Source organism: Scyliorhinus canicula, chromosome 9 (assembly GCF_902713615.1).
Source record: "Scyliorhinus canicula chromosome 9, sScyCan1.1, whole genome shotgun sequence".
In the NCBI taxonomy this organism is placed as follows: domain Eukaryota; kingdom Metazoa; phylum Chordata; class Chondrichthyes; order Carcharhiniformes; family Scyliorhinidae; genus Scyliorhinus; species Scyliorhinus canicula.
Window position 1 is genome coordinate 81526124 of NC_052154.1, and position 27550 is coordinate 81553673.

At 47.4% G+C, this 27550-nt stretch overlaps 1 protein-coding gene and 1 non-coding gene across 3 annotated transcripts in view; both read left to right on the top strand.

Moving 5' to 3' along the window:
• The window catches only part of LOC119971477 (endonuclease/exonuclease/phosphatase family domain-containing protein 1-like), a 56836-nt gene that overhangs the window by 15875 nt on the left and 13411 nt on the right, over positions 1-27550 (top strand). For both annotated transcript variants that reach the window (XM_038807048.1, XM_038807047.1), the window contains exons 3-4: positions 11991-12042; positions 21673-21783. In XM_038807048.1, coding sequence (XP_038662976.1) covers positions 11991-12042; positions 21673-21783 — 163 coding nt within the window. The remainder of the gene's footprint in view (positions 1-11990; positions 12043-21672; positions 21784-27550) is intronic.
• LOC119972048 lies at positions 14025-14220 on the top strand. The gene has a single exon (XR_005461980.1). It is a non-coding gene; the product is annotated as a U2 spliceosomal RNA (small nuclear RNA).

A 27550-nucleotide genomic window follows, 5' to 3' on the forward strand; every position in this document is an offset into this window, starting at 1 on the left:
CAGTCAGATTATCCAAAACAGTCAAATGGTCCACTGAAGTCCTTTAGGGAGAGATCCTGCTGTACAAATCTGGCTTCATTTCCATATCAACAAGGTTGGTTCTTAGGTGACCTCTGAAATGACCTAACGAAACTCACAGAGGGGATAGGCAATAAATTCCAGTATGGCCAATGATGCCCACATCCTAAATAAATCATCCAAAACTAATTTACCACCAAAAGTATTGTTGAATACTGTGGAAGAAAAGCATAAACATGGTGAGAGATGAGGAAAATACCATGGAAACTACCCTAGAGTTTTCAGATTTATAGGGTGCGATTCGCCAGCCGCATTGTGCTCAAGGGAGAGAACAACGCGGCCGGAGATTTCTGGATGAGGCTTCCAGCGAGCCTCCTGACAAGCTCCACGCCTCAACCCCGCCTCAAATAGCCGGGACCGAATGACGCTAACGGAAGTAGGTCATAAGACCTACTTAATGACCAACCTGAGTGGGATCCACCGGCTTCCCTCGATTCATCGGTCTCCCCGGGCGCCGATCAGTGCTGTTCCACACAAACATGGAGCAGGCGGAACGGCACCCCGGGGGGGGGGGGGGGGGGGGGGGGGGGGGTCTCCCAGGCCATCGGAGACCCCTGGGTGTTCAGGGTAAGTGCTGGGTAGCTTCCTGTCCTTCCCCTTGGAATGTGGGCACCTTGGCACTGACACCATGACACTACCAAGGTGCCTGGAAGGCATTTCAAGCCAGCAGGTTGGCAGTGCAAGGATGCCTGAGTGCCAGGGTGGCATTGCCAATTGTCAGGGGGTGAGGGTGGCCATGCCCATGAAATAAGGGTGTGTGAGGGGTTGAAGGGTGGGGGAGTACAGGGCGGGTAGGGGCCTACGGGTAGTTGGGAGGGTGATGGATGGGGGTTCTAGAAGGGAGGGGATGCTGTGAGGGGCCTTGGAGGGGCCTGGATATGGGGTCCCTAGCGGGGTGTCCTCACTTGGGGGGTGTGAGATAGTATCCATGTGTGTTGGGGGTGACATTGTCCATGGGTAGGGGTGTGGGGGATCCGCAAACTTACTTAGAGATCGGGGCATCCTTCAAACATAGGACATACGATAAATACACAATGTAAATACATAGACATTGGGTGAAGCATACGGAGTGCAATGCTACTCAATAGAGAAGATGCATGGAGAGATCAGTTCAGATCATAATAGGGTCATTCAGGAGTCTGGTAACAGTCTGGTAACAGCAGTGAAGAAGCTGTTTTTGAATCTGTTAGTGCCAGTTCTCAGACATTTGTATGTCCTGCCTGATGGAAGAGGTTGGAAGAGAGAATAGCCCGGGTGGGAGGAGTTTTTGATTATGCTGCTCACTTTATCAAGGCAGCGGGAGGTATAGACAGAGTCAATGGATGGGAGGCGGTTTTGCGTGATGGATTGGGTTGTGTTCATGACTCTCTGTAGTTTCTTATGGTTTTGGGCCGAGCAGTTGCTATACCAGGCTGTGATTCAGCCAGATAGGATGATTTCTATGGTGCTTTTGTAAAAATTAGTAAGAGTCAATGTCGACATGCCAATTTCCTTAGTTTCCTGATGAAGTATAGGTGCTGTTTTGTTTTCTTGGTCGTCGCGTCGACGTGGGTGGACCAGGACAGATGGTTGGTGATGTGCACGTTTAGGAATTTGAAGCTGTCAACCATCTCCACCTCGACACCATTGATGCAGACAGGGGTGTGTACAGTACTTCACTTCCTGGAGTCAGTCACCAGCTCCTTAGTTTTGCTGACATTGAGGGAGAGATTGTTGTCGTTACACCATGCCACTAGATTCTCTATCTCCCACCTGTTCTCTGACTCATCATTGTTTGAGATCCGACCCACTATGGTGGTGTCAGCAACAAACTTGTCGATAGAGTTGGAGCCAAATTTTGCAACACAGTTGTGTGTGTATAGGGAGTACAGCAGGGGGCTAAGTGCGCAGCCTTGCAGGGCCCCAGATTGGAGGACTATTGTGGACTATCATAGATTTCCAGCAAAATTCTATGGGACACTAACACAATCATTAATCAGTTTGTAATAAACTGACACGGTAAAATTTCAAATGGTACACAAAGAAATGAAGGAATTAATCAAACATCTTCCTCCAGACTTTGAAGGTTTTTAACAAGATTGGGGGAAGAGTGAAATACTATTCTGAACTGTCCCACAAATATTTCAGATTTATCACTATCAAAGTTCCCAAACATGAAGCTGAATTCACTGGGGTTTTCACGTCTGCAGCCACAACTTAGTGGGAGGTTTGAGGAGAGGACCATTGCCACCTCCGCCCTCCCCATGTGCCTCCAGTAGGCATGTTTCCTGTGTGGTGAGGAGCAGATTTCCAAGATGGCGCCGGAGCGAGGTGACTTATAGCAAGCTGTGCCCAGCATACCCTCTAATTCTATCTTTTACTCTCGTTCTATGCTTCTAAAACTTCATTCTAACTCTTTCAAACTCTCTAACAATGTTCTTGTTCAATTACTTATAGATTTAGCGATCTTAAGGATAACTGTAACATTAGATTCTGCAGTCTCCTTCCTTCCCTATGTACGGTATGCATTGTTTGTACAGCATGCAAGAAACAATACTTTTCACTGTTTACTAATACATGTGACAGTAATAAATCAAATCAAATCAGATAAAATATGTCAGACGCCCATCACACCACCTTCCCATTCACCCCCATATTAGGAAGGGTGGGCAGGTAACCAGCAGGCCATATTTAAATAAGTACTTAAGGGTTAATAATATTTCTTGCAAGCCAATTGAACTTGATAAATATGCTTCCTTCACCATAAAACGATTGGCTGGCTGGGAGCAGGCAGCAGAACTTTAAAAATCATGGCGCTGTGAAACAGCAGTGCTAACACTATGCCGCCCAGAAAGAACCCAGATGGGAGAACAGGAGAATATGGTTATAAAGCGTCCTAAACACGGCCAAAGGAATGACTTTTCCACATTAAGTATCTTATAGAAAGAACTAGTGATGGAATTTCTGTGCTTGCACCACACGCTATCATATCAAAACATCTCAATCAAACTCATTTCTTTAAGTGAAGGGTCACCACCACGTAAAGGGATGTGTGTGTATATAAAGAGCTAACTTTATATTTGAGTGGTTCAATTGTAAACTGACCCAGCAGCCAAGCTTTAGGCTTATGCAAGATAAAGTTAAGCTTAGTCCAAAAACTACTGCTGAATGTTACTCGAGGAAAAGTGAGAACGTTATGAACTAAAATACAGATACAAAGATTAAAAATGGATGAAGCGAAAATAAAATACTTTAAAAATGAGGGGCGGGATTCTCCGACCCGACCCCCCCCCCCCCCCCCCCCCCCCCCCCCCGGCCGGGTCGGAGAATCAGCGGGGGGCGGCGTGAATCCTGCCCCGACGCCGGCTGCTGAATTCTCTGGCGCCGGATTTTTGGCGGGGGCGGGAATCGTGCCACACCGGTTGGGGGCCGTTGGCAGCGAGCCCCCCCCCCCCCCGGCGATTCTCCGCTCCGCAATGGGCTGAGCGGCCGCCCGTTGTAGGCCAGTCCCGTCGGCGTATATTACACCACGTCCGTATCGGCGGGACTTGGCTCTCCAGGCGGCCTGCAGAGTCCTCAGGGGGCATGGGGAGGTCCGGCCCTGGGGGGGGCACAGTGGCCTGGCCCGCGATAGGGGCCCACCGATTTGTAGGCGGGTCTGTGCCGTGGGGGCACTCTTTCCCTCTGCGCCGGCTGCTGTGAAGCTCCGTGATGGCCGGCGCGGAGATGAAACCCCCTGCGCATGCGCAGGAAATGCGCCAGCTCACGCCGTCCGGCGGAGACCCTTTGGCGGCAGTTGGCACGGCACCATCCCCTCCAGCACCGGCCTAACCCCCGAAGGTGCGGAGGGTTCTGCACCTTCCGGGCAGCCCGATGCCAGAGTGGTTCACGCCACTCCTCGGCGCCGGTACGACCTGCCCCGCCAGTTACCGGAGAATCGCGCCCGAGATTTCGAATCAATCTCAGCGGGATATCTCTGCAGGCCCATTGAGTGAAGGGGACGAAACTTGATGTTCAGTTTAGCAGCTGAGATGGCTTCTGCAGTCGAATTGACAATTCAGGTGGACTCAGCAGGCCAGCAGGATTTTTTTGGGGGGTGGGGAGAGAGAGGTTTCCTGTTCTTCTATTCGGCAGATACTACACTTGCAGCTCGCCTGCACTCTTTTGCCAGAACAGCAGTTAATTTCTGAATACCTTCCACTTTGTCATCCCTTGGCTGAGAGTCTGTTTCTCCGATTTCTTCCTGGGGTTCTGCACACACAAATGGCTATTTTCAGCCTGTCTAATTCCAACCAATTTTGATGAAGCCTTGTTCCACACGGTAAAAAAAATGTATATGTTGACGTCCTGTGAAGTCCCTTCCTATCTCCTGTTCCCTCAGAAATAAAAGGTTTATTTTGGTGGACATCCCTGGAAGTCTTTGAATTTTTAATGACTTTCTATAGCCAGCTCTAGAGGAATGAATCTGACCAGATAGCGGAAGGTGCCAGGCTGTGTATCCATAGTTCCATATTGGGGCTGGTTTAGCACACTGGGCTAAATAGCTGGCTTTCAAAGCAGACCAAGGCAGACCAGGCCAGCAGCACGGTTCAATTCCCGTACCAGCTTCCCCGAACAGGCGCCGCAATGTGGCGACTAGGGGCTTTTCACAGTAACTTCATTTGAAGCCTACTTGTGACAATAAGCAATTTTTATTTATTTATTTTTTTTTAATATTGAAAAGGGCTTTTAAACTCTGCGCAAAGATTTAAAAACAGATATGTACCTGTAAAACAGCTGTCCATTAAAATCTGTGATATCATAATTAAACATTTGTGACAACAGTAATTGTTAATTTGTAGATGAGCACATTAGCCTTTCCATGCTAGTAATCTTCAACAATATTAAGGCAAACGACCAGTTAATATAATTGGTTTCGGGGGGAAAATCTGGGCCAAATACCAGAAAAGTCTCTACTCTTCTTCAATACCTTTCTGTGGGCCAAGTCTCAGAAAATGGTATCAATAACGGTATTCACAGTCACGAGAGGCCATTAGGCCCAACTGATCTGTACTTGTTAGTTGCCGCATCCAACAGACAACACACAATACAGCTAGTGTTCAAGGGAGTGATTGCTAGGTCAACACAGCACTTGGTAATCTCAATTCTCCCATTACAGAAAGGAGTGTTAACATTGCTGGGTTAGCACCACACATGTGATTTTCGTCCTAAAATCTGTATAACTGAAAGGAATTTTGCTCTTCCGAACATGCTGTGTTATCTGGATAACTGCAGGCCCTGAACAGCCTTTGTTTGACCCCGTTAGTGGTCAATATTTATACAGTGGATGTGCTGATAAACAGGTGAAAAAAAGCCAAGATTCTGGAATTTATAATCACATTGGGACCAGCTTTACCACACAGGCTGCAGCTATTCTGAAAGGCAGCTTACCACCACCTTCTGAAGGGCGACTAGAGACAATAAACCTTTAGGAATGGCGTTATCTGGTTTCTCTGTTAGAAAGATATGTGGATGTGGGAGGGAATCACACTAAACGTTGAAAATCAATTGAAGTGGATTATGCAGTTTTCTAAAGTAGGGTCAGAGAAGACGTTTGGAGCTTGAAATAAACCTGTTTCGCCCTCCCCCCTTTACCCGATGCTCTTGACATTTCAGCTTCTGCAACATGTGTATAATTTTATGTAATATGAAGCCTTGATTTCAATTTTAACTGGTATTGAGAGAGGTGCAACACTTTCCATTAGGCCATCCAGGAGCAGATATTTCTCTCTGCACCTCGGTAGCAATGAAACAAGTGTCTGAAATATTGATCAGCCTATCCAGTGGCTAGTCTGCTGACGTCAAGCAGTTTTCAAGGTTAGTGTCATCAGCGTAATTTGGCCAGTCATTCTGGCAATCGCTGGTTTGCTCTGTGATTGATTAGCCAATCAATCAAGGAGCAATGCTTAACTATTTAAAGCACCCACAAATCTGGTCCCCTTATGTTTGTGGGCCCAACTACAGTCCTGCACTGACAAGATGGATCTAAGGGTCTCTTGCTGTTGTGATGAATGTAGGGGTTTCAGATATAGTATAGACATTTGGTTCCACAAGGGTTCAAAGCCTGGATTAGTGTATGTATGATTTTTGCAGTCATATTGTTAAACATCCCAGTTTGCAAGACAGTTAGGTGTTTGGGGAGCCAGAGGTGCGATTAAAGCATTGTAAAAACTTGGGCTAATGAATTTTTGTTTGGATTAAGAGGATTCCCTGAGGAGCATTTAATTAGAGACATTGGCTGAAATTAGAAAAGGCGATTGGGCGGAGAATTGGTTCCGATGCCTAAATCGTGACAGGCGCCAATTTGACAACAAATCGCAATGCTCCAGCACCTCGAAAACGGCGTCAATGCGTTTCACTCCGCACATTCAGGAGGCACCGTTTGCATATTATTAGCGGGCCCGACCTGACATTCTCCAGGGCTTCTGCGATTCTCCGCCTTCGATGTGCTGAGTTCCAGACAGCGTGGTTCACTTGTACTTTTAAAAATCGTGAAACCGGCGTCGTGACTGCTGAGGGAGAGAGAGGGAGTACGGAAGGTGTCCAACATGGTCATTGTGTGCTGACAGTTGTGCTGCTGGCTGTGGGAGTAGTGGGGCGTGGCCAGGACGTGGGCTGTGGGGTCAGGCTGGACGGGCAGGGAACACCGTTGCTGCAACCAGCAAGGCTGCCTTGCAGCTGCCCACACTGTTAACAGCCAACTTTGAACCTGATGCCACGGGTCGTATAGGTGTCCCCCAGACCCCTCTGGCTCCAGACAACCCATCGGCTGTATGGGTGCAGTCCAGCACAACCAGTGCCATCTTTTTTGGCTGGGATAAGTTGTGTGTGGGGATTGTAATGTGTATGTGTGGCTGCAGCTTGTCAGCCTCCTGAGTATCGATCACAGACCTGGTGCCTTCCTGCACCATGTTTCAGTGGAATCGAGTGTGGTCCATGCAGCACCAGTGCTAGCCCCTTAATGATAGTGGAATCGGTCCAATTGCGGCGCCGGCTTTTCTGTCGTAAAAGTCCATGGATTCTCCATTGGCGTCAACGCTTAGTCTCACCGTATTTGCCGACACCGGCTTGGGAACCGTGGTGTTTTATGACAGAAAAAACGGCGCCACAGGTGCACGAATTCAGCTACTTTAAATGGGCTGGCACTAGCGCCACGTGAAACTCAATCAATTCGATACAAAACCGTTCCGGACCATCGGTATCCGGCACCGTGAGTGCCCCTGATCCCAGCACCCGTCCCTGCTGCCAGAGATACCATTGGCTGGCACTGCCCTCACTGGGGGCTGTCGTGGGTGTGGTGCTGTGGTGGGGTGCGGGGGTGGGCGCACCAATACGGCCAGTGTCATTGTGTAGAGCTAGGGGTCGAGGTCGGTGGTCAGTGGGTGCACAGCAAGATGGCTGCCATAATGGTGGTCGGTGCCTCGGCACCGCCCCAGTCCTGTGGGGGTGGGGGGGCACCCCGGCTGCGCGGCCTGTCGCCCCCCACCGCGGCTAGCATGGCCAGTGTCCGGACCTGCAGCCCGCTGCCACTCCACGTCATTTCCTACCTCCTCTCTCTCGCTCAGTAGCCATGATGCGAGGTTCACGACTTTTGAAACCACAAGTGCACCACGCCATTGGGAACTTGGGCCGTTGGAGGCGGTGAATGTCGGAGGCCTCGGAGAATAGGGTGTCAGGCCCGCTAATGATATGCCTACTCTACTTTAAGCCCGCACGTCGAGCAAAACATTTATGCGATTTTCGGGGTGCCGAAGCATCACTATTTGGCATCAAACCATGCCTACCAAGAATTTGGCATCAGAAGCTATTCTCCACCCAATCGCATTCCGCGATTTCGGCGTCGGCAAGCGGAGAATCCCGCCCTTACTCTCAGAAATGGAGAATCCCACCCATTGTGTTTCAACTTGCCATTTTATAGAAAAGGAGGCAATGCAGTTGGTTCCTGGAAGTCAAACTATGAGACAGTTTCTGAAGACGTCAGTGATCCTGATAGGATTCAGGTCAATCTCTTAAAACAGTCTGAAAGAAAACCTGCATTGGTTCTGTTGTTCGAATAAAAGCAAAGAAAGCAGTTAAGGGTTATTGGGTCACTGTATTGAATAGCATTATTTAAGAGGTATTTGTTAGCTATTTTCTTGTGTGATGCTAAAGATATTTTAATACTGTGTTAGCAATAAAGTTTGTTTTAATATGCCATATCCCTATTTTGCAAGAAATCATTCCTGGAGTGAGGTGTCCTTTCCTCGCGGTCTTACAAAATTTAAATAAAGTATTGAGGTTTCTGTCCAGTACACGAGCCACTGTTGGGGTTTGGTCCAGGATTGGAGTACTGTGCTGTAAAACTCTTATGACAATTCAATGGTCTGTTGGTCCCGGGCGACTGAGATGGGGGATGTTGTGGATGGGTTTGGCCTTGTAAGGGGAAGAACATTTACTCTCCTCAAGAGGGAAGAGCTTAGATGGATACTCCTTGGGCAGGATTCTCTAATAATGTCCCCACTCCAGCGAAAAAAATGGCACCAACTACTCCTGCGTCAAGGGCCCTGAAAGTGAGGAATTTTCAACTTTTCTAGGGGGCTAGGTTGGCGCCGAAGTGGTCCCCGCAGCGCCAGCCAGCGCAAAACGGCCCGCATGAGGCGCGGAACGGCCGGCGTATTTTCACGCATGTGCGGAGGTTTCCTTCTCCGCGCTGGCCCCTGGGCAATGTGGCGGAGCCCGAAAGGGGCCCGGCGCGGAGTAAAGCAGGCCCCCGCGGAACCAGCCCGCTCGCCGATCTGTAGGCCCCGATCGCGGGCCAAGCCACCGTGAGGGCCCACCCCCGGGGTCGGATCCCCACGCACCCCCCCCCCTTCAGAACAGCCCCTGCACACTCACCTTCCAGGTCTCGCCGTGTGGGAGGTGAGCAATCCACGCCGGTGGGACTCGGCCAAACTCGTTGGCCACTCGGCCCTTCGGGGCCCAGAGAATCGGCGGGTGGGCCCCCGACCGGCGTGGCGGGAATCCAGTGGGTGTCCAAAAAATGGTGCCAGAGAATGGTGAAGCCGGCGGTGCCCTCTGGGGATTCTCTGACCCGGCGCCAGGTAAGAGAATCCTGGCCCTTATGTCAGGAGTCCTCACTCCCTCTGGTTCAATCAAGATTCAGCACTTCCGGAAGATTGTGGGTGGGATTCTCTGATACTACGACAGCGTCATCTGGCCCCTGGGATCAGCGATCCTGCGCCGCACAGGGGGCCAGCATGCCACTGGAGAGCCTCGCGCTGCTCCAGCTGCCGATCCGGGCGTCAGCATGGGTTCGCACATGCGCGCCACGGCTGGCGCGAGTTCACGCATGCGTACCACAGCCGGCGCGAGTTCATGTATGCGTGTGGGTTGCCTTCTCCGTGCCGGCCCTGACGCAACATGGTGGAGAGCTACAGGGGCCCGGCACGGAGGAACATCAGCCCACAACGCGATAAGCCCACCAGCCGATTGGTAGTCCCCGATCGTGGGCCAGGCCACCGTGGAGGGCCCCCCCCACCATGCCACACCCCGCAGTATGAATGCTGAGGTCCTGCCGGGCAGGACCGCACGAGAACAACGCTGGGGGGTGGGGGGCATTGAGTGGCCCCCGACTGGAGCTGCATTGGTGCCGATTCTCCAGTTGGTGGAGAATTGGCGGAGCGGCGTTGTGTGATTCGCACCCGCACAGGCGATTCTCCGACCCGGCGCAGAGTCGGAGAATCCCACCCTGTGAGTTTGAGATGTAACAAGTGGATACAGGCCAGTTGTAATAACCTGATTTAATTGTTAATGTACTGACTTCCTAGGATTCACCCTATAGGGGCACTGGGCACTTTTGAGCCCACTCTTGCTGACCGCGAGATCGGCAGCGAGGACAAAAAATTTCACGTAAATCGGGAAGGGTGACTCTCGCTGTAGGGGGCAGGGTTGAATTCTCCGCCGTCAGGATTCTCCGCACCCTGTCAGAGTGATGGCGTCAACCACGCCCACTCACTTTCTTTTGTCTAACAGGCTCAAGATGTGGTGAGAAAACTGGGCTGTGCAATTGGAGAGTTACGTGTCAATTTTCAGTGTGAACTTGGCTCTTTGCCAAATTCTGGAAAGGTTCTGCTCTTTGTATATTTTGGTTAATGCTCCTCTTCCGCTTTAAATATTCTGGCTAAGGTTCTCTGCTCCTAGTTCACCTCGCCACCACTGCCAATGAGAACGGAGAATTTGTCACTCAGCCAAAACTCCATTCACTGCAGCAGGACCAGAGAATCCCACCAGCGTGAACGGACGGAGAATTCCGGCCTGTCTCCTCACAGCTGTTGCCTGTCTTGGGGTCTGGGTTTTCCTAAACCAGTCTGCTTGTAGCCTGTAACTCCAGTGGAGCCTGCTCCCACCTTTCTCATTATCTGCAGTCTTTGTATAAGAATAGGATCATATGCTTACAATATTATGTTCCTTCCCTGTGGTATCAGCTGAAATTGTGCTGAGGAGAGGTACTGCTCGTATGCTACACGGTTGTCATTCACAGGTTGTATTGAATAGGTTCATCAGCCTGGTGCGGCATGGTGGCACGGTGGTTAGCACTGCTGCCTCACAGCACCAGAGACCTTGGTTCAATTCTGGCCTTGGGTGACTGTCTGTGTGGAGTTTGCATGTTCTCCCCATGTCTGCGAGGGTTTCCTCCAGGTGCTCCAGTTTCCTCCCACAGTCCAAAATTAGGCAGATTAGGTGGATTGGCCATGCTAAATTGCCCCTTAGTGTCCAATGTTGCACAGGTTAGGTGGGGTTATGGGATTACCCGGATAGGGCTGGGGAGTGGGCCTCGGTAGTGTGCTCTTTCAGAGGGTCGATGCAGACCCGATGGGTCAAATGGCCTCCTTCTGCACTGTAAAAGTTTTATGGTTCTATTCTACCTGTCCTTTACCTCCCATCCATATTTCTGCTCTGAAGCTTTGACATATGCATTATGCTAAGTCTGCCATCAACTAAAATGAAATAATTTAAGACTAAAGGATTGAGTGTGTGCCCCGCGAACCACAACGATAAAGCTGTGCATCCCCGATTTTCCTCGGACCACAATTTGTGTCTATGTTTTCATCTCTCAAGGTCCTAAACTCGATAATTCTCTCCCTAAACCTTGTTGACTTTCTCTTCTCCTTTGTGATGCTCCTTAAATCATACCTCTTTGACAAAGCTTTTGGTCATAGGTTCTGCTATCTCCTAAAGTAGCCTGGTGTCAAATTTTAGCCAATTGCGACCCTGTGAAGTGCTTTGTGTAATTGCTGTGAAGCATTTCATTGTGTTAAAGCTGCTGTGTAAATTCACATTGTTTTGTTGTTGTGCTGGTGAAACAGTGCGATGGGCAATCACCTCCATGACCATTGGCAAAGATGTCTCATTGATTACCTGCTGGCAACACGTGAGTCTGGATGGGTCTCAGCCCAGCCCTCAGTGGGCACGAACCACACCATACAGTACAAACTGGCACAGACCCCAATGACGTCAACAATTTTCCCCAAGTGGACACATAATGGAACTGAAGTAACTAACTTCTATGAGGGCCACGAACAGAACTTTATTTCCAAGAATATGTGCACAACCCCCCATTGGGTTCATATTCCCTGAGGAACATGGGGTATGGGGTAACCGCTTATCCCCAGCCAATAAGATCCAAGCAGGTTATAACATTAACCCCCATCTCTGCTAGCTGGGTAATGGGTGCCAATCAGAGCCTTCCCAGGGCAAGACTGCACACAAGCGGGTTACAGACGTGAGCCTCCCAGATGAGAGATTAGCACATTTTGCTTCCAGTCCCACTTCCAAATCTATCTTCACGGGATCAGGAAAACTTTGCTCTTAGGTTTCCAGTTGAAGTGCCTGACATGGAATTGTGTTGTTTGCAGGATCAAGTTATTGGCGATACAAGAGGTACTGCATGAAGATGTTTTAGACAAGGTAATTCCCCACCTGTTTTCTTTATTGAACCTTACATGCAGAATGTTTTCGTTGCAACACAGGGAAGACTTCAGAATCACAGAATGACCGCATGGAGGCCATTCAGCCCTTCATGTCCAAACTGGCTCTGCCACTCTTGCCCTTCTCCTGTAGCCGTGCATACTTTTCTTTCTCAATTAGGAATCCAACTCCTTCTGAAGTGCCTCGAATGAATATGCCTTTCAGGCAGCACCTTTCAGATCCAAACTACTCGCTGTGTGAATAAACCTTTCCTCATGTGTCCTTTGCCCCTTTTATTAATTGCCTTAAATCTGTGCCCACTGGCTCTCGATCCTTCCATCACCGAAGCACAGTTTTCCTCCTCTCTACTCTGTTCAGACCCCTCATGAATTTGGAAGTCTTTGTCAAACTTCTCTTCTCCAAAGAGAATAATTCTAACATTTCCAATCTATCTATCTACAAAACGGAAGTTCCTCATCCCTGGAACCTGGTCTGTAAAAATATTCCCAACAGTTTACTCATTTTAAAGGGGAATTTTCCTCAGGGTTATTTATGCCAGTTTTTTTCACTTGGTGCTTTCCCCCAAGGTTCTAGCCATATATTAGAAGCTAACAAGAATGCAGTGAGACGTTCACCATTCAGAGCATCTCCTTATTTGTGGTAGGATGCGGCTGAGGTGATGGGGTATGACCTTACAGTCAGGCATTCCTGTGGTTCTTGGGTTAGCAAGTAGTGGTCACATGTTACACTGAACTTTGGCCAACTGAATGTTTCCAGCCCTTTTCTGTTTGAAGTGTGTAATGTTCAATGACTGAACAAACATTTACAGATATCACACAAGATAGCCAGTCACTCGCCCCTCGCTCACTGAAAGGTGTATTCACAAAGTAAATTAAATCCGGTTTTAAAACCATCCAAACCATTATTCCTATAAATGAAAAGAAATGAGGGAATGGTTGGTAAATATTTCTAAAAGAATCTTCTTTCAATAGATGAAATAATTGAGTGAGTGACAGAGTAGGAGTGAGTTTGATGGACCACGTGACTTTTCCAGTTCAACATGTTCTCCTGGTTTGTGTTTTACACAAACTCTCCACAGCCAACTCATCGGTTGCACATTCCTTCCATCCTAATATTTGGTTGTAATAAATTTAGCTCCTTTGACCTTTCACCTCGGTAGCCTTAGATCAGCAATCCATGAGTTAACCCCAAATGGCTTCATTGAACAGATATCTGGCTGGAACCAAAAAGAAAATGCTGGAAAATCTCAGCAGGTCTGGCAGCATCTGTAGGGAGAGAAAAGTTATCTGGCTGCGATGCCCTTCATTCAATGTGATCCCTGAGCGTGCTCTCTCTCCTTTTTGATTATTTACATTTCAAGCATTTATTACCCCACTGAAACTCATACTGGTGCTAAATAAAAATGTGAATATTTATCAGGCCTGCGAATACTTATACATTGTTGACCTGTGCTACTGTCTGTCACAGGTGGTTCTTGCTCCTGTTTCAGCTTCTACAGTAAATCCTGACTAGTGGGATACAAAACTGCAGCGCACAAAGCACATCTGTGCAAAAGACAAGGCTGAAACATTTGCAACAAACTTCAGCCAGATGCTCCGAGTGGATGATCCATCTCTGTCCTCTCCTGAGGTCCCCACCATCACAGATGTCAGTCTTCAGCCAATTTGATTCACCTCACATGATATCAAGAAACAGCTGAAGGCACTGGATACTGCAAAGGCTATGGGTCCCTCACAATATTCCAGCAATAGTGCTGAAGACTTGTGCTCCACAACTTGCTGTGCACCTAGCCAAGTACAGCTACAACACTGGCATCTACCTGGCAATTTGGAACATTACTGAGGTATGGCCCGTACACAAAAAGCAGGACAAATCTAACTCGACCAATTACCACCCCTATCAGTCTACTCTCCGTCATCAGTTAAGTGATGGAAGGAATCATTAACAGTGCTGTCAAGCAGATTGCTTCTCGGCTTTTGGCTGAAATCAGGTGTAACGTCCATTCTTGTCAGCTTGGATCTGGTATGTCTCTTTTGTGGAGACCATTAATTGGATTCAATTTGAATTAGTTTTTGGAGAAAAAAAGGAAATGGATTAGGGGTTTGCCTCTGTCCACTCTGCGCTTTGGCTTTGTAACTCATGAGAAAAGAATACATTTTTAAAAAAAAATAGTGCTATTCAGCAAAACGACTCAGTAGAACCTGCTTACGGATGCTCAGTTTGGGTTTTAAGAACTAGGAGCAGGAGTAGGCCATCTGGCCCCTCGAGCCTGCTCCGCCATTCAATTAGATCATGGCTGACCTTTTGTGGACTCAGCTCCACTTTCCGGCCCGAACACCATAACCCTTAATCCCTTTATTCTTCAAAAAACTATCTATCTTTACATTAAAAACATGTAATGAAGGAGCCTCAACTGCTTCACTGGGCAAGGAATTCCATAGATTCACAACCCTTTGGGTGAAGAAGTTCTTCCTAAACTCAGTCCTAAATCTACTTCCCCTTATTTTGAGGCTATGTCCCCTAGTTCTGCTGTCACCCGCCAGTGGAAACAACCTGCCCGCATCTATCCTATCTATTCCCTTCATAATTTTAAATGTTTCTATAAGATCCCCCCCATATCCTTCTAAATTCCAACGAGTACAGTCCCAGTCTACTCAACCTCTCCTCATAATCCAACCCCTTCAGCTCTGGGATTAACCTAGTGAATCTCCTCTGCACACCCTCCAGCGCCAGTACGCCCTTTCTCAAGTAAGGAGACCAAAACTGAACACAATACTCCAGGTGTGGCCGCACTAACACCTTATACAATTGCAACATAACCTCCCTAGTCTTAAACTCCATCCCTCTAGCAATGAAGGACAAAATTCCATTTGGCTTCTTAATCACCTGTTGCTCTTGTAAACCAACCTTCTGTGACTCATGCACTAGCACACCCAAGCCTCTCTGAACAGCGGCATGCTTTAATATTTTATCGTTTAAATAATAATCCCATTTGCTGTTATTCCTACCAAAATGGATAACCTCACATTTTTCAACATTGTATTCCATCTGCCAGACCCTAGCCCATTCTCTTAACCTATCCAAATCCCTCTGCAGACTTCCAGTATCCTCTGCACTTTTCGCTTTACCACTCATCTTAGTGTCATCTGCAAACTTGGACACATTGCCCTTGGTCCCCAACTCCAAATCATCTATGTAAATTGTGAACAATTGTGGGCCCAACACGGATCCCTGAGGGACACCACTAGCTACTGATTGCCAAATTTGTCAGGGTCACTAAGCTCCTGACCTCATTACAGCCTTGGTTCAAACATGGACATGAGGGCTGAATGCCAGAGATGAGGTGAGAGTGACTGCCCTTGATATCAAGGCAGCATTTGACAGAGTATGGCATCAAGGAGCCTGAGCTAAACTGAGTTAATGAGAATCAGGGCGAAAACCCTGTATTGTTGTGAGTCATGCTGGCACAGAGGAAGATGGTCGTGATGGTTGGAGATCAGTCATCTCAGTTCCAGGACATCACTGCAGGGATTTTTCAAGGTAGCGTCCTAGGCCCAACCATCATCAGCTGCTTCATCAATGACCTTCGTCACGGCACCGAAGACCCGGGTTTGACCCCAGCCCCAGATCACTGTCCGTGTGGAGTTTGCACATTCTCCCCTTGTCTGCATGGGTCTCACCTGCACAACCCAAAGATGTGCAGGGAAGATGGGTTGGCCATGCTGAATTGCCCCTTAATTGGAAAAAGAACAATGACCTTCCTTCCATCATTTAAAAAAAAATTTACTGCCCAATTAATTTATTCCAATTAAAGGGCAATTTAGCGTGGCCAATCCACCTACCCTGCACATCTTTGGGTTGTGGGGACGAAACCCACACAAACACAGGGAGAATGTGCAATTCCACATGGACAGTGACCCGGAGCCGGGAACGAACCTGGGACCTCGGCGGTGTGAGACAGCAGTGCTAACCACTCCACCACTATGCTGCCCTCTTCCTTCCATCATAAGGTCAGAAGTGGGATATTCGCTGATTCAATGTTCAACACCATTCGCATCTTCTCACATACTTCAGCAGTCCATGTCCAAATGCATCAAGGCTTGGACTGACAAGTGGCAAGTTACATTCACACCACACAAGTGCCATGCATTGACCATCTTGAACAAGAGAGAATGTAACCATCGCCCCTTGACATTCAATGGCATTAGCATTGCTGAATCTCCCATTATCAACATCCTGGGGTTTCACTTGACTACAAACTGGCCTGGACTAGCCATATAAATACTGTGGCTACCACAGTATATCAAAGGCTGGGAATTCTGCGGCAAGTAACTCACCACCTGGCCCCCCAGAGCTTGTCCACTATATACGAGGCACAGGTCAGGGGTGTAATGGAATATTCCCGACTTGCCTGGATGAGTCCAGCTCCAACAATTATTAAGAAGCTCGACACCATCCAGTAAAAGAAGCCCACTTGATTGGCACCCCTTCCAGAAACATTCACTCCCTCCATCACCGGTGAACCATGGCAGAAGTATGTACCATCTATAAGATGCACTGCAGGAACTCACCTTCAAAACCCATGCCCACTGCCAATTAGAAGGATAAGGACAGCAGACACATGGAAATGCCACGACCTAAAGGTTTCCCTCCAAATCACTCACCCGCCTGACTTGGAAATATATTGCTGTTCCTTCACTGTCGCTGGGTCAATATTCTGGAACTCCCTCCCACTGTCCACTGCGAGTGTGTACCTACACATGGACTGCAGTGGTTCAAGAATATAACTCACCACCACCTTTAGAACATACAGTGCAAAAGGAGGTCATTCGGCCCATCGAGTCTGCACCGACCAACTTAAGCCCTCACTTCCACCTATCCCCATAACCCAATAACCCCTCCTAACCTTTTTGGACACTAAGGGCAATTTAGCATGGCCAATCTACCTAACCTGCATTGTTTGGACTGTGGGAGGAAACCGGAGCACCTGGAAGAAACCCACACAGACACGGGGAGAACGTGCAGACAGTAACCCAGTGGGGAATCAAACCTGGGACGCTGTGAAACCACACTTTAGAAGGACAATAAATGCTTGCGTAGCCAGCGACATCAACATCCCATGAATGAATTTAAAACAAGCTCGCTGATTGAAACATTTACAGAAATAGTATGGCTTAAATAGGGAGAAGGAGGGAGAGAAGTGTGTATCTGTCAGTTCAGCATTCCATGCACCTGGAAATGCAGATCAGGAAATTCCACATTCCAGGCCTATGATTTTTCTTTCCAAACAGAATGTGGATCTTCCTGATCTGTGTTCCCAGTGTTCCCGACACTAAAGTTCAACCTGTAACCTACAAGCAGGGATTTTCAAATGGTTTAAGAACAAATACCATAAGTGACTCACAGAAACGGAGGAAGCTCCTCCCTCTACAGTCATCGGGTGTCATTGATCGAGAAACGCCCTTCCTCGGCTAATGCAAATAATTCTTGCAGTTCCTGTTCCTAGGTTTCCATAATAAATAACACGCTGTCCACAACCCAGCTCCAGCAGGTTGTCCTGGCGTGAATACCAGGCTGCGAGAGATGGGGGAAATCTCATTTGTGAGTCTCTTTGGTCTGGTTTGCTTGTTTATTTTGCAGTTTATTTTTTCAAATCCAGGTTCAAAACTATTTCAATGATTTCAACCAAACTAATTGTCTGACCACAATGAGGTGACTGAACTATTGCATGGAACCGACACCATGTAGGACGTTCCTGTTGAATAAGGAGCCCTCCTAATGAAGGCATTTAAACATTTCCACGAGTGATACATTTTGATAGGAAGAACAAGGAAAGGCAATATAAAATACAGGGTACAATTTTAAAGCTGGAGCAAGAACAGTGGGATCTGAGGGGTTAAATGTGCACAAATCGCTGAAAGTGGCAGACAGGTTGAGAAAGTGGTTAATAAGGCATATGGGATTCTGGGCCTTTATAAATAGAGATATAAAGCATGGAAACTGTGATGAAATGCCACAAAACATTGATTCCGCCTCAAATGGAGTATGGTTTCCAATTCTATGTATCATATTTTAGCAAGGTTTAGATTGGCGAAGGTGCAAAAAAAATTTACAATAACAGTTCCAGGGTTGAGAGACTTCAGTTACATGCACTGATAAGGGAGAAAGTGTTCTAATTGACGGAAAGGTTGAAAAGAAGAGTACACTTTTTACGATAATGTAAAATATTTTTTAGAGTACCCAATTCTTTTTTTTCCAATTAAGGAGCAATTTAGCACGGCCAATCCACCTACCCTGCACATCTTTGGGTTATGAGGGTGAAACCCACAAAGATATGGAGAGAATGTGCAAACTCCACACAGACATTGACCCGGGGCCAGGACCGAACCCGGGTCCTCAGCGCTGTGAGGCAGCAGTGCTAACCACTGCGCCGCCTTGCTGCCCTATATTTGCATTAGCAAAGGAACCAGAGACAATAAGAGGAACAGTTTTTTTACAGAGTGAGTGGATAGGATCTGGAATGCAGTTTTTGAGATTGAATCTGCTTTGAACACAATCATGGCTTTGAGAGGGGAATTGAATAATTATTTGACGAGTTGCAGCTACAAGGACGAGACAGAGAAGTGGGACTAGCTAAGAAGCTCTTAAGTGAGCCAGTTTGAGCATGATGGGCTGAATGGCCCACAGAGCTAATACCATTCTGTGATTCAACAACATGATGCTGCAATATATTGGAACCTGAACCCATCAAACCTTCAAGTGACAATCAATCACTCACATTTATAACTCCTCCTTTTACGACATGATGGAACATCGTCTTGTTACCATTGGATGGAGGCCAGATATGTGTACCCATGAAGCAGCAGGGATATCCGGTTTGTGCTACTTGCTTGGCTTTCCACACCTAACTCAACAATTGCCCATTGTGATTGATGATGAAACAGAAAGACTTTGAAAATGTTTCCTTCCAGTCCTATTTCATGAGTTGTGAGAATGTGGCAGGGCCAGAGAAATGAAATGAAATGAAAATCGCTTATTGTCACGAGTAGGCTTCAATGAAGTTACTGTGAAAAGCCCCTAGTCGCCACATTGCGGCGCCTGTCCGGGAAGGCTGGTACGGGAATCTAACCGTGCTGGCCTGCTTGGTCTGCTTTAAAAGACAGCGATTTAGCTCAGTGAGCTAAACCAGCCCCGAGGAAGGAGAGAAAGAAACAGTACCAGTCTCATCCTCAACAGCAAATAGAATTATCAAGAATGGAGAGGTTAGCACTGCTGCCTCACGGCTCTGCTGACCCGGGTTCGATCCCGGCCCCGGGTCACTGTCCATGTGGAGTTTGCACATTCTTGCATTGTCTGCATAGGCTCAACCCCACAACCCAAAGATGTGCAGGGTTGGTGGATTGGCCACGTTAAAGTGCCCCTTAATTGGAAAAGTTTTTAAAAATTATATTTTTAAGAAACACAGTATTCTCTGGATCTGTCATTGATTAGGCAGGAGAGATTTGGTGGATTAGTACCCATCAGTGATTGGACAGGAGGAATTTGATAGATTAGTACCTGTCAATAATTAGACAGGAGGAATTTGGCCAGTCAGTACCTGTCGGTGGTAGGCACAGTATCACTGAACCCTCCAGCATGAAATCAGAACTGGGAATGTTTTGTAATGCTTATGAAGCATTCAGTACCATGTGCATTTCCTCACACGCTGAAGCAGTCCATGTTAATAGGCGCAGGATCTGGACAACATTCTGGCTTGGGCTGATAAAAGGCAAATAATATTCACGCCACAAAAGTGCCAAGTAATGTACACCTTCAACAAGAGAGAACCTAACCTGACGTTCAACAGCATTACCATCACTGAATCCCTCACCATCAACGTCCATGGGGTTAACATTGACCAGAAACTGAACTGAACCAGCCATCTAATTACTGCAATTCCAGGTATAGGTAAGTGGCTGGGAATTCTGCAGTGAGTAACAAACACATCTCCTGACTTCCCAAACCCTGTCTACCATTTTCAAGACACAAGTCAGGAGTGTGATGGAATACTCTCCATTGCCTGAATGAGTGCAGCTCCAGTAACAGAAGCCTCACACCATACAGGGCAAAGCAGCCCACTTGCTTGGTATCCCTTCCACCACCTTAAACAACCACTCTATCCACTACCTGTGCACCTTGGCAGCAGCTTGTACCATCTACAAGTTGCACTGTAGCAGCTTGCCAAGGCTTCTCCAACAGCACCTTTCAAATTCATGACGTCTATTACCTAGGGAATTTTGGGACGGCATGGCAGCACAGTGAATAGCACAGTTGCTTCACAGCGTCAGGATCCCAGGTTCGATTCCCGGCTTGGGTCGCTGTCTATGAGGAATCTGCACGTTCTACCCATATCGGGGTGAGTTTCCGCCGGGTGCTCCGGTTTCCTCCCACAAGTCCCGAAAGACATGCTGTTAAGTGAATTGGAGATTCTGAATTCTCCCTCCGTGTACCTAAACAGGCGCCGAGTGTGGCAACTAGGTGATTTTCACAGTAACTTCATTGCAGTGTTAATGTAAGCCTACTTGTGACAGTACAGTAATAAAGATTAGTATTATTAGAAAAACAAGGATGCAGATAGTAATAATCTTTATTAGTAACACAAGTAGGCTTACATTAACACTGCAGTGAAGTTACTGAGAAAATCCCCTAGTCGCCACATTCCGGCGCCTGTTCGGGTACACAGGGAGAATTCAGAATGTCCAATTCACCTAACAGCACGTCTTTCGGGACTAGTGGGAGGAAACCGGAGTACCCGGAGGAAACCCATGTGGGAACACCACTCCTGCAAGTTACCCTCCAGGCCAGACACCATCCTCGATTGGAAATATATTGCTGAGTCCAAATCGTAAAACTCCCTCACTATCAGCGCTGTCAGTTTGCCTACACTCGTGGATTGAAGTGGCTCAAGGAGGCAGCTCACCCTCACCTTCTCATGACCAATTAATGCTGGCATAGCCAGTGATGCCAGCATCCATGAATTAATAAACAATGGAAGGATTTGGTGGGTCAGTACCCAGCCGTGATTGAACAGGAGGTATTTGGTGGGGCTGTACATAGCAATTTGGCTCAGTTAATAGTATACTTGTTTCCATATTGGACAGTTTTGCGAATATAATCTGGGCTGACACTACAGCATTACTGACAAGCACTGTGCTGGAGATCCCAGTCTTGGTTAAAAGTTAAACCAAGGGCATATCATGTCTCTTTGTATATGTCAAGTCCCATGGCTCGATTTGAGCAGTGTATTCTCCAACTGAATTAACCCGTATTCAACCCTTAAACCACCTAAACTACCATCTAAAGGCGGTATAATGGGTCATTAATTTCACTCCTGTTTATGGGAAGTTGCTGTGTGCAAAATTATGGATCTGCTTGACAATATAATAGCGACGGCACTTGAAAAGAATTGTATGTGAAGTGTTTGTCACAGATTTGACAAGAAGTCCCATTGTAAGCTTTTTTTCTTCAGTTACCTGTCAAGTTGCTGTGTCCTTCAACACCTCCACCAGCAGAGGGCACCAGGTGAGCACCATTACATTATTAACCTGCTCCAATGCTTGCTTTCTCTAGATGTGCCTGGAACTTGAGAGACCCACCATTGCTACAGTGCAAGAATGGGCAGGGGACCGTGGCAGGTGGAAATATGTTGTGTTAGATACGTCACAAGGACAAGAAAAACAGGTATAGTCACAAGCGAAGTTATTTGCATAAATTATCAATCCCACCTTGAACAAATAGCAATTTATACAGTGCCTTTAACATTGCAACTGCAAAGTGTTTCATAGGCGCTTTCACACAAGCTCTCACAGCCAAACCACACAAGCATATATTAGATTGATGATCAAAGGCTCAGTGGAAGAGGTAGCTTTTAATGAAGAAGGGACAGGTTGAAGTTTGCAGAGGAAATTCCAGGTCTTAAGTTCTTGGCAGCTGAAGGGATAGCAATTAAAATCAGGGATGCATGAGGCCAACATTGGAGGCAAATGAAGGATTTGGGCTGGAGGAGATCACAGAGATAAGATGGGGCAAGGTCATGGATGGGTGGACCATAACCTCTGATTCAATAGCAATTTGTGACACTTGTGTTCATTCATGGGATGGGGTATTGCTGGCTCGGTCCACATTTATCATAGAAGTGCAAGATTTAATGGGCCATATCCTGAAATCCTATCATTTTTAAGCACTGTAAAAGTCAAAAGATTGTTTACATTTGGAACAAGTAGATAACCCATTCAAAAAAATGCCATTTGGGATCCTTGGTTTTACAAACAGAAGTAGAGAACAACGGCCAAATAGTGGATAAAAAAAGCTGTAAGCCTGTGGAATCATTGGTTCAGCTGGAGGAATTCTGGGACAGAATGGTGGCCTGCCGTTGGCCTTCAGCAAGATCTTCCAGTCCTGTCACTGTCGACACATTCTTTTATCGTTGTTTTCACCCTCTGCTGCCGCGAAACCCACGGCGGGGTGGCGGAAGGCACCGTCAGCAGGACCAGAAGACCCCGCCAGTGGGAATGGCCAAAACATCTCGCTCAATGATTCTGTTCAGAATCCAGTACTTTCAGGTACTTTGTGCAAACATCTCGCTCTCATGATTGCTTTCTCAAGGAACGCAAATCATATTCAAAACTGCATACACAAAACATAAGAAGATAGAATATTTCCTCTGGCAGTGGAGTCTATGATGCGGGGTCTTTGGTTTAAAGTAGTCACTGAGAGAGTGAAGAGAGACAAGGAAAAACTTCCATGTTATTCTCATCCCGGGATGTGCTTTCCCTTCCTCCACCCTTCCTCTTGGCAGCTTAGCTCAGTTGGTTTAAGGGTAGAGGTTGCATGAAATGCTTTGCCACAGAGATCATTTTATCATTTAAGGAAAGAGAACATCTATAGTTATAGAATTTTTTATTGCAGAAGGAGGCCATTCGGCCCATCGAGTCTGCCCAGCCCTTGGAAAGAGCACCCTACCTATGCCCATACCTCCACCTTATCCCCAGACCACCGCCCTATCGACATGTCCCATCTAACCTTTTTTGGACACGAACGGCAAGTTAGCATGGCCAATCCACCTAACCTGCACATCTTTTGGACTGTGGGAAAGAAACCGGAGCCCCCGAAGGAAACCCACGCAGACACGGTAAGAACGTGCAGACTCTGCACAGACAGTGACCCAAGCCGGGATCGAACCTGGGACCCTGGAGCTGTCAAGCAACCGTGCTACCCACTGTGCTACCGTGCTGCCATTTAAGTAGAGGAATATAAAGGACTATAATAAGAGAACCGAGCAGTGAGAGTAGTTTTAGATTAATCTAGCAAATAATTAGCACAGTTAGAGGGATCTGAACGAAAGAAAGAACTTATACAGTCATATAAAAACATGAAGTTCTGGAAATACTCTTTTTAAAAATAAACATTTTATTGAGGTATTTTTGGTATTGCAACAACAACACAATAAGCAATGTACATGAAACTATAAACATAGTGCAAAAGCCGTCACCCTCCCTTTCAGGTCCCACCTTTATTAACCCCCTACTCTAAGCTAAACTAACCCCCCGCCCCTTCTGCTGACGATTAATTTTCCGCGAAGAAGTCGACGAATGGTTGCCACCTCCGGGCGAACCCTAACATTGACCCTCTCAAGGCGAACTTGATTTTCCCCAAACAGAGAAAGCTAGCCATGTCCGATAGCCAGGTCTCCGACTTCGGGGGCTTTGAGTCCCTGCAAGCTAATAGTATCCGTCTCCGGGATACCAGGGAAGCAAAGGCCAGAACGTCTGCCTCTTTCTCCTCCTGGATTCCCGGGTCTTCTGACACCCCGAAAATCACCACCGCTGGACTCAGTGTCACCCTTGTTTTAACATCGTGGACATGGCATCTGCAAACCCCTGCCAAAATCCCCTAAGCTTCGGACATCATCATAGATCATCATAGAATATACAGTGCAGAAGGAGGCCATTCAGCCCATCGAGTCTGCACCGGCTCTTGGAAAGAGCACCCTAACCAATGTCAACACCTCCACCCTATCCCCATATCCCAGTAGCCCCACCCAACACTAAGGGCAATTTTGGACACTAAGGGCAATTTATCATGGCCAATCCACCTAACCTGCACATCTTTGGACTGTGGGAGGAAACTGGAGCACCCGGAGGAAACCCACGCACACACGGGGAGGATGTGCAGACTCCGCACAGACAGTGACCCAAGCCGGAATCGAACCTGGGACCCTGGAGCTGTGAAGCGATTGTGCTATCCACAATGCTACCGTGCTGCCCACATGTCCAGAACATGTGGGCAAGTGCTGGAAATATTCATCAGGCCTGGCAACCTCTGAGGAGAGAGAAACAGAGTTGACATTTTGAGTCCAATATGACTTCAGAACTGAAGAGAAGTAGGAATGTGATGGCTTTTATGCTGTTAAAAAAGGGGGAGTAAAAGAGAAGGTTAGAGATAGGTTAGAGAGCGGAGGAGATAAAATAGCAAAGATGTCATGTAATAAAGACAAAGGGAGTGGTAATTACAGTATTAAAGCCGCAAAGATTGGTTGGAGTAGGTGATAATAGCAGAATAAAGGTGAGCACTGTCTGAAAGCAATATTTATATATCCTTCATTTGAACTGTTACCTTCCGTGATTCCAATCTCTATTTATTTATGCTCTGATCCTACTTTCCTGCCTTAATTTGAAGTAATAGGCTTTGTTAATTGTATATGAATTATCTTGAATTGTATGCATGTGATGGGCATTACTTATAGATTCACTTGTACCCCGATAAATACTTAAACTGTGGTTGTCAGTTTAGAAGGTGTCTGATTGTAATGTTGTAACATTGTCTCCAATTCTATCCAATTAAGTCCTGCACCACCTGGCCCTCTGGATCATGACAGAATTGCCGTATCTAATTTTACTCTGGGACTTGATCACAAAAAAATCAAAGCCGACACTTGTGCAGGACTGAGAGAGTGCTGCACCATCAGAAGTTCCACCTTTCAGATGAGGCATCAAATCAAGGCCCTCTCTGCCCCATAGTTAGTCAAAATAAAAACTCACAACACTATTTTGAAAAGAGCAGGGGTTTATCCTTAGTGTCCTGGCCAACATTTATCCCTCAATCAACATCACAAAAAACGTTATTATTTCCCTTCCAAACCCAGAACTGCTGCCATCTAGAAGAGCAAGTGTAGCAGGTACCTCGGAACATAATCTGGAGGTTCTCCTCCAAGTCCCTCATCATCCTGCAGTGGAAGTATATCGCCGTTCCTTCACCTTTGCAGGGCCAAAACTCTGGAACTCCCTCCCTAACAGCACTGTGGGTGTACCTACACCCCATGGACTGCAGTGGTTCAAAAAGGTAGCTCACCACCACCTTCTCAAGGGCAACTAGGGATGGGCAATAAATGCTGGCCTGGCCTGCGACGCCCACATTCCGTTAATTCATAACAAACAAAATCGCATAGCTGTTTGTGGGAGCTTGCTGTGGTAATTTGACTGCTGTGTTTCCTGCTGTATAACAATGACTAAACTTCTCAAGTACTACTTTGACTGTATTTTATTTATTGGATGAGGCCTCTCAATACTGGCCCTTCCAGGGCTGCAGACCGGCCATTATTTTTTCTTCCATATATAAGGAAACATGGTTTTAATCTGGGACAATCTCCATGCAGAATGTGGGAAAAAAGAACTCCACAAATCCCTAAAATAATTCTGAAGTAGCGGGCACCACATTACTGATTGTGGGTTTCTTTTTTTTTAATGTAACTTAGCATTCCATTTCTGAAATGGAATAGTTTTAAAAAAAATGTATTTTATTATAAACATGTATCAAAACAGGTTACAGCAAATAAACACCCCGGGAAACATACTTCCCAGCAATTATCCAGACAGTCTGTGCAAAGTTTTCCCCATTTTCTCTCACCCCCATCCCCCACCTTTTCTCAAACCCCCCTGCAGAGCCCCTTAACTCATACTTTATCTTCACTAATCGCAGGAAGTCGTACAGGTCACACAACCATGCCGATACCCCCGGTGACGATGCCTACTGCAGTAAAATCAACCGCCGTGCAATCATAGAGGCGAAGTCCACGACACCGTCCTTTCTCCTCTCCATGAAGCACGGGCAGCATGGTAGCATGGTGGTTAGCATAAATGCTTCACAGCTCCAGGGTCCGAGTTTCGATTCCCGGCTGGGTCACTGTCTGTGCGGAGTCTGCACGTCCTCCCCGTGTGTGCGTGGGTTTCCTCCGGGTGCTCCGGTTTCCTCCCACAGTCCAAAGATGTGCGGGTTAGGTGGATTGGCCATGCTAAATTGCCCGTAGTGTCCTAAAAAGTAAGGTTCGGGGGGGGGGGGGGGGGGGGTTGTTGGGTTACGGGTATAGGGTGTATACGTGGGTTTGAGTAGGGCGATCATTGCTCGGCACAACATCGAGGGCCGAAGGGCCTGTTCTGTGCTGTCCTGTTCTATATGTTCTATGAGCTCCGGCTTCTCTGAAACCCCAAACATCGCCACCAAAGGATCTGGGTCCACCTCCTCCTCCTCCACTATCCTGGCTAAGACAGTAACCTCTCCCACCCAGAATCTTCCCAATTTTTCGTAACCCCAAAACACATGCGCATGATTCGTTGGCCCCCGCCCACACCTCTCACACTCATCTGCTACCCCCTGAAAGAACCCACTCATTCTCACCCGAGTCATATGCACCCTGTGCATCACCTTAAAACTGTATCAGGTTCATCCTTGCACATGCGGAGGTCCCATTTACCTTGCACAGTAACGCACTCCATACTCCCGAATTGATCTCCCCTCCCAACTCCACTTCCCATCCCCTCCCAACTCCACTTCCCATTTCAATTTGATCTTCCTCACCCGCTCACTTTCTCACTCCCCCAGCAACTTGCATATATTCCCAATACTCCCCATCCCTTCCACATCTGGAAGCAGCAGTCGCTACAGCAAGGCGTATTCCGGCAACCTAGGGAAACCCCACCAGACCTTTCGCGCAAAGTCCCTAACCTGCAGATACCCAAACTCACTCCCCCTCGGCAGCTCTACCCTCACCCTTAGCTCCTCCAGACTGGCGAACCCTTCCTTCAAATACAGACCCTCACCTTCGCCAGCCCCACTTCCCTCCACCTCCTGTATACACTATCCATCCCCCCTGGCTGAAACCGACACAGTGGTGTTAGCACCGACATCCCTTCGACCTTAAAGTGCCTCCTCAACTGATTCCATATCTTCACCATGGACTGCACCACTGGGCTCCCTGAATACCTACTCCGAGCCATTGGCAATGCTGCCGTCACCATAGCCTTCAAACTAGACCCCTTACAAGATTCCTCCTCCATCCTAACCCACTCTACATCTACTCCTTCTCACCACTGCTGCACCTTGTCCACATTTGCTGCCCAATAATAATGAAGCAAGTTTTGCAACGCCAACCCCCCCCCCCCCCTGCTGCCTC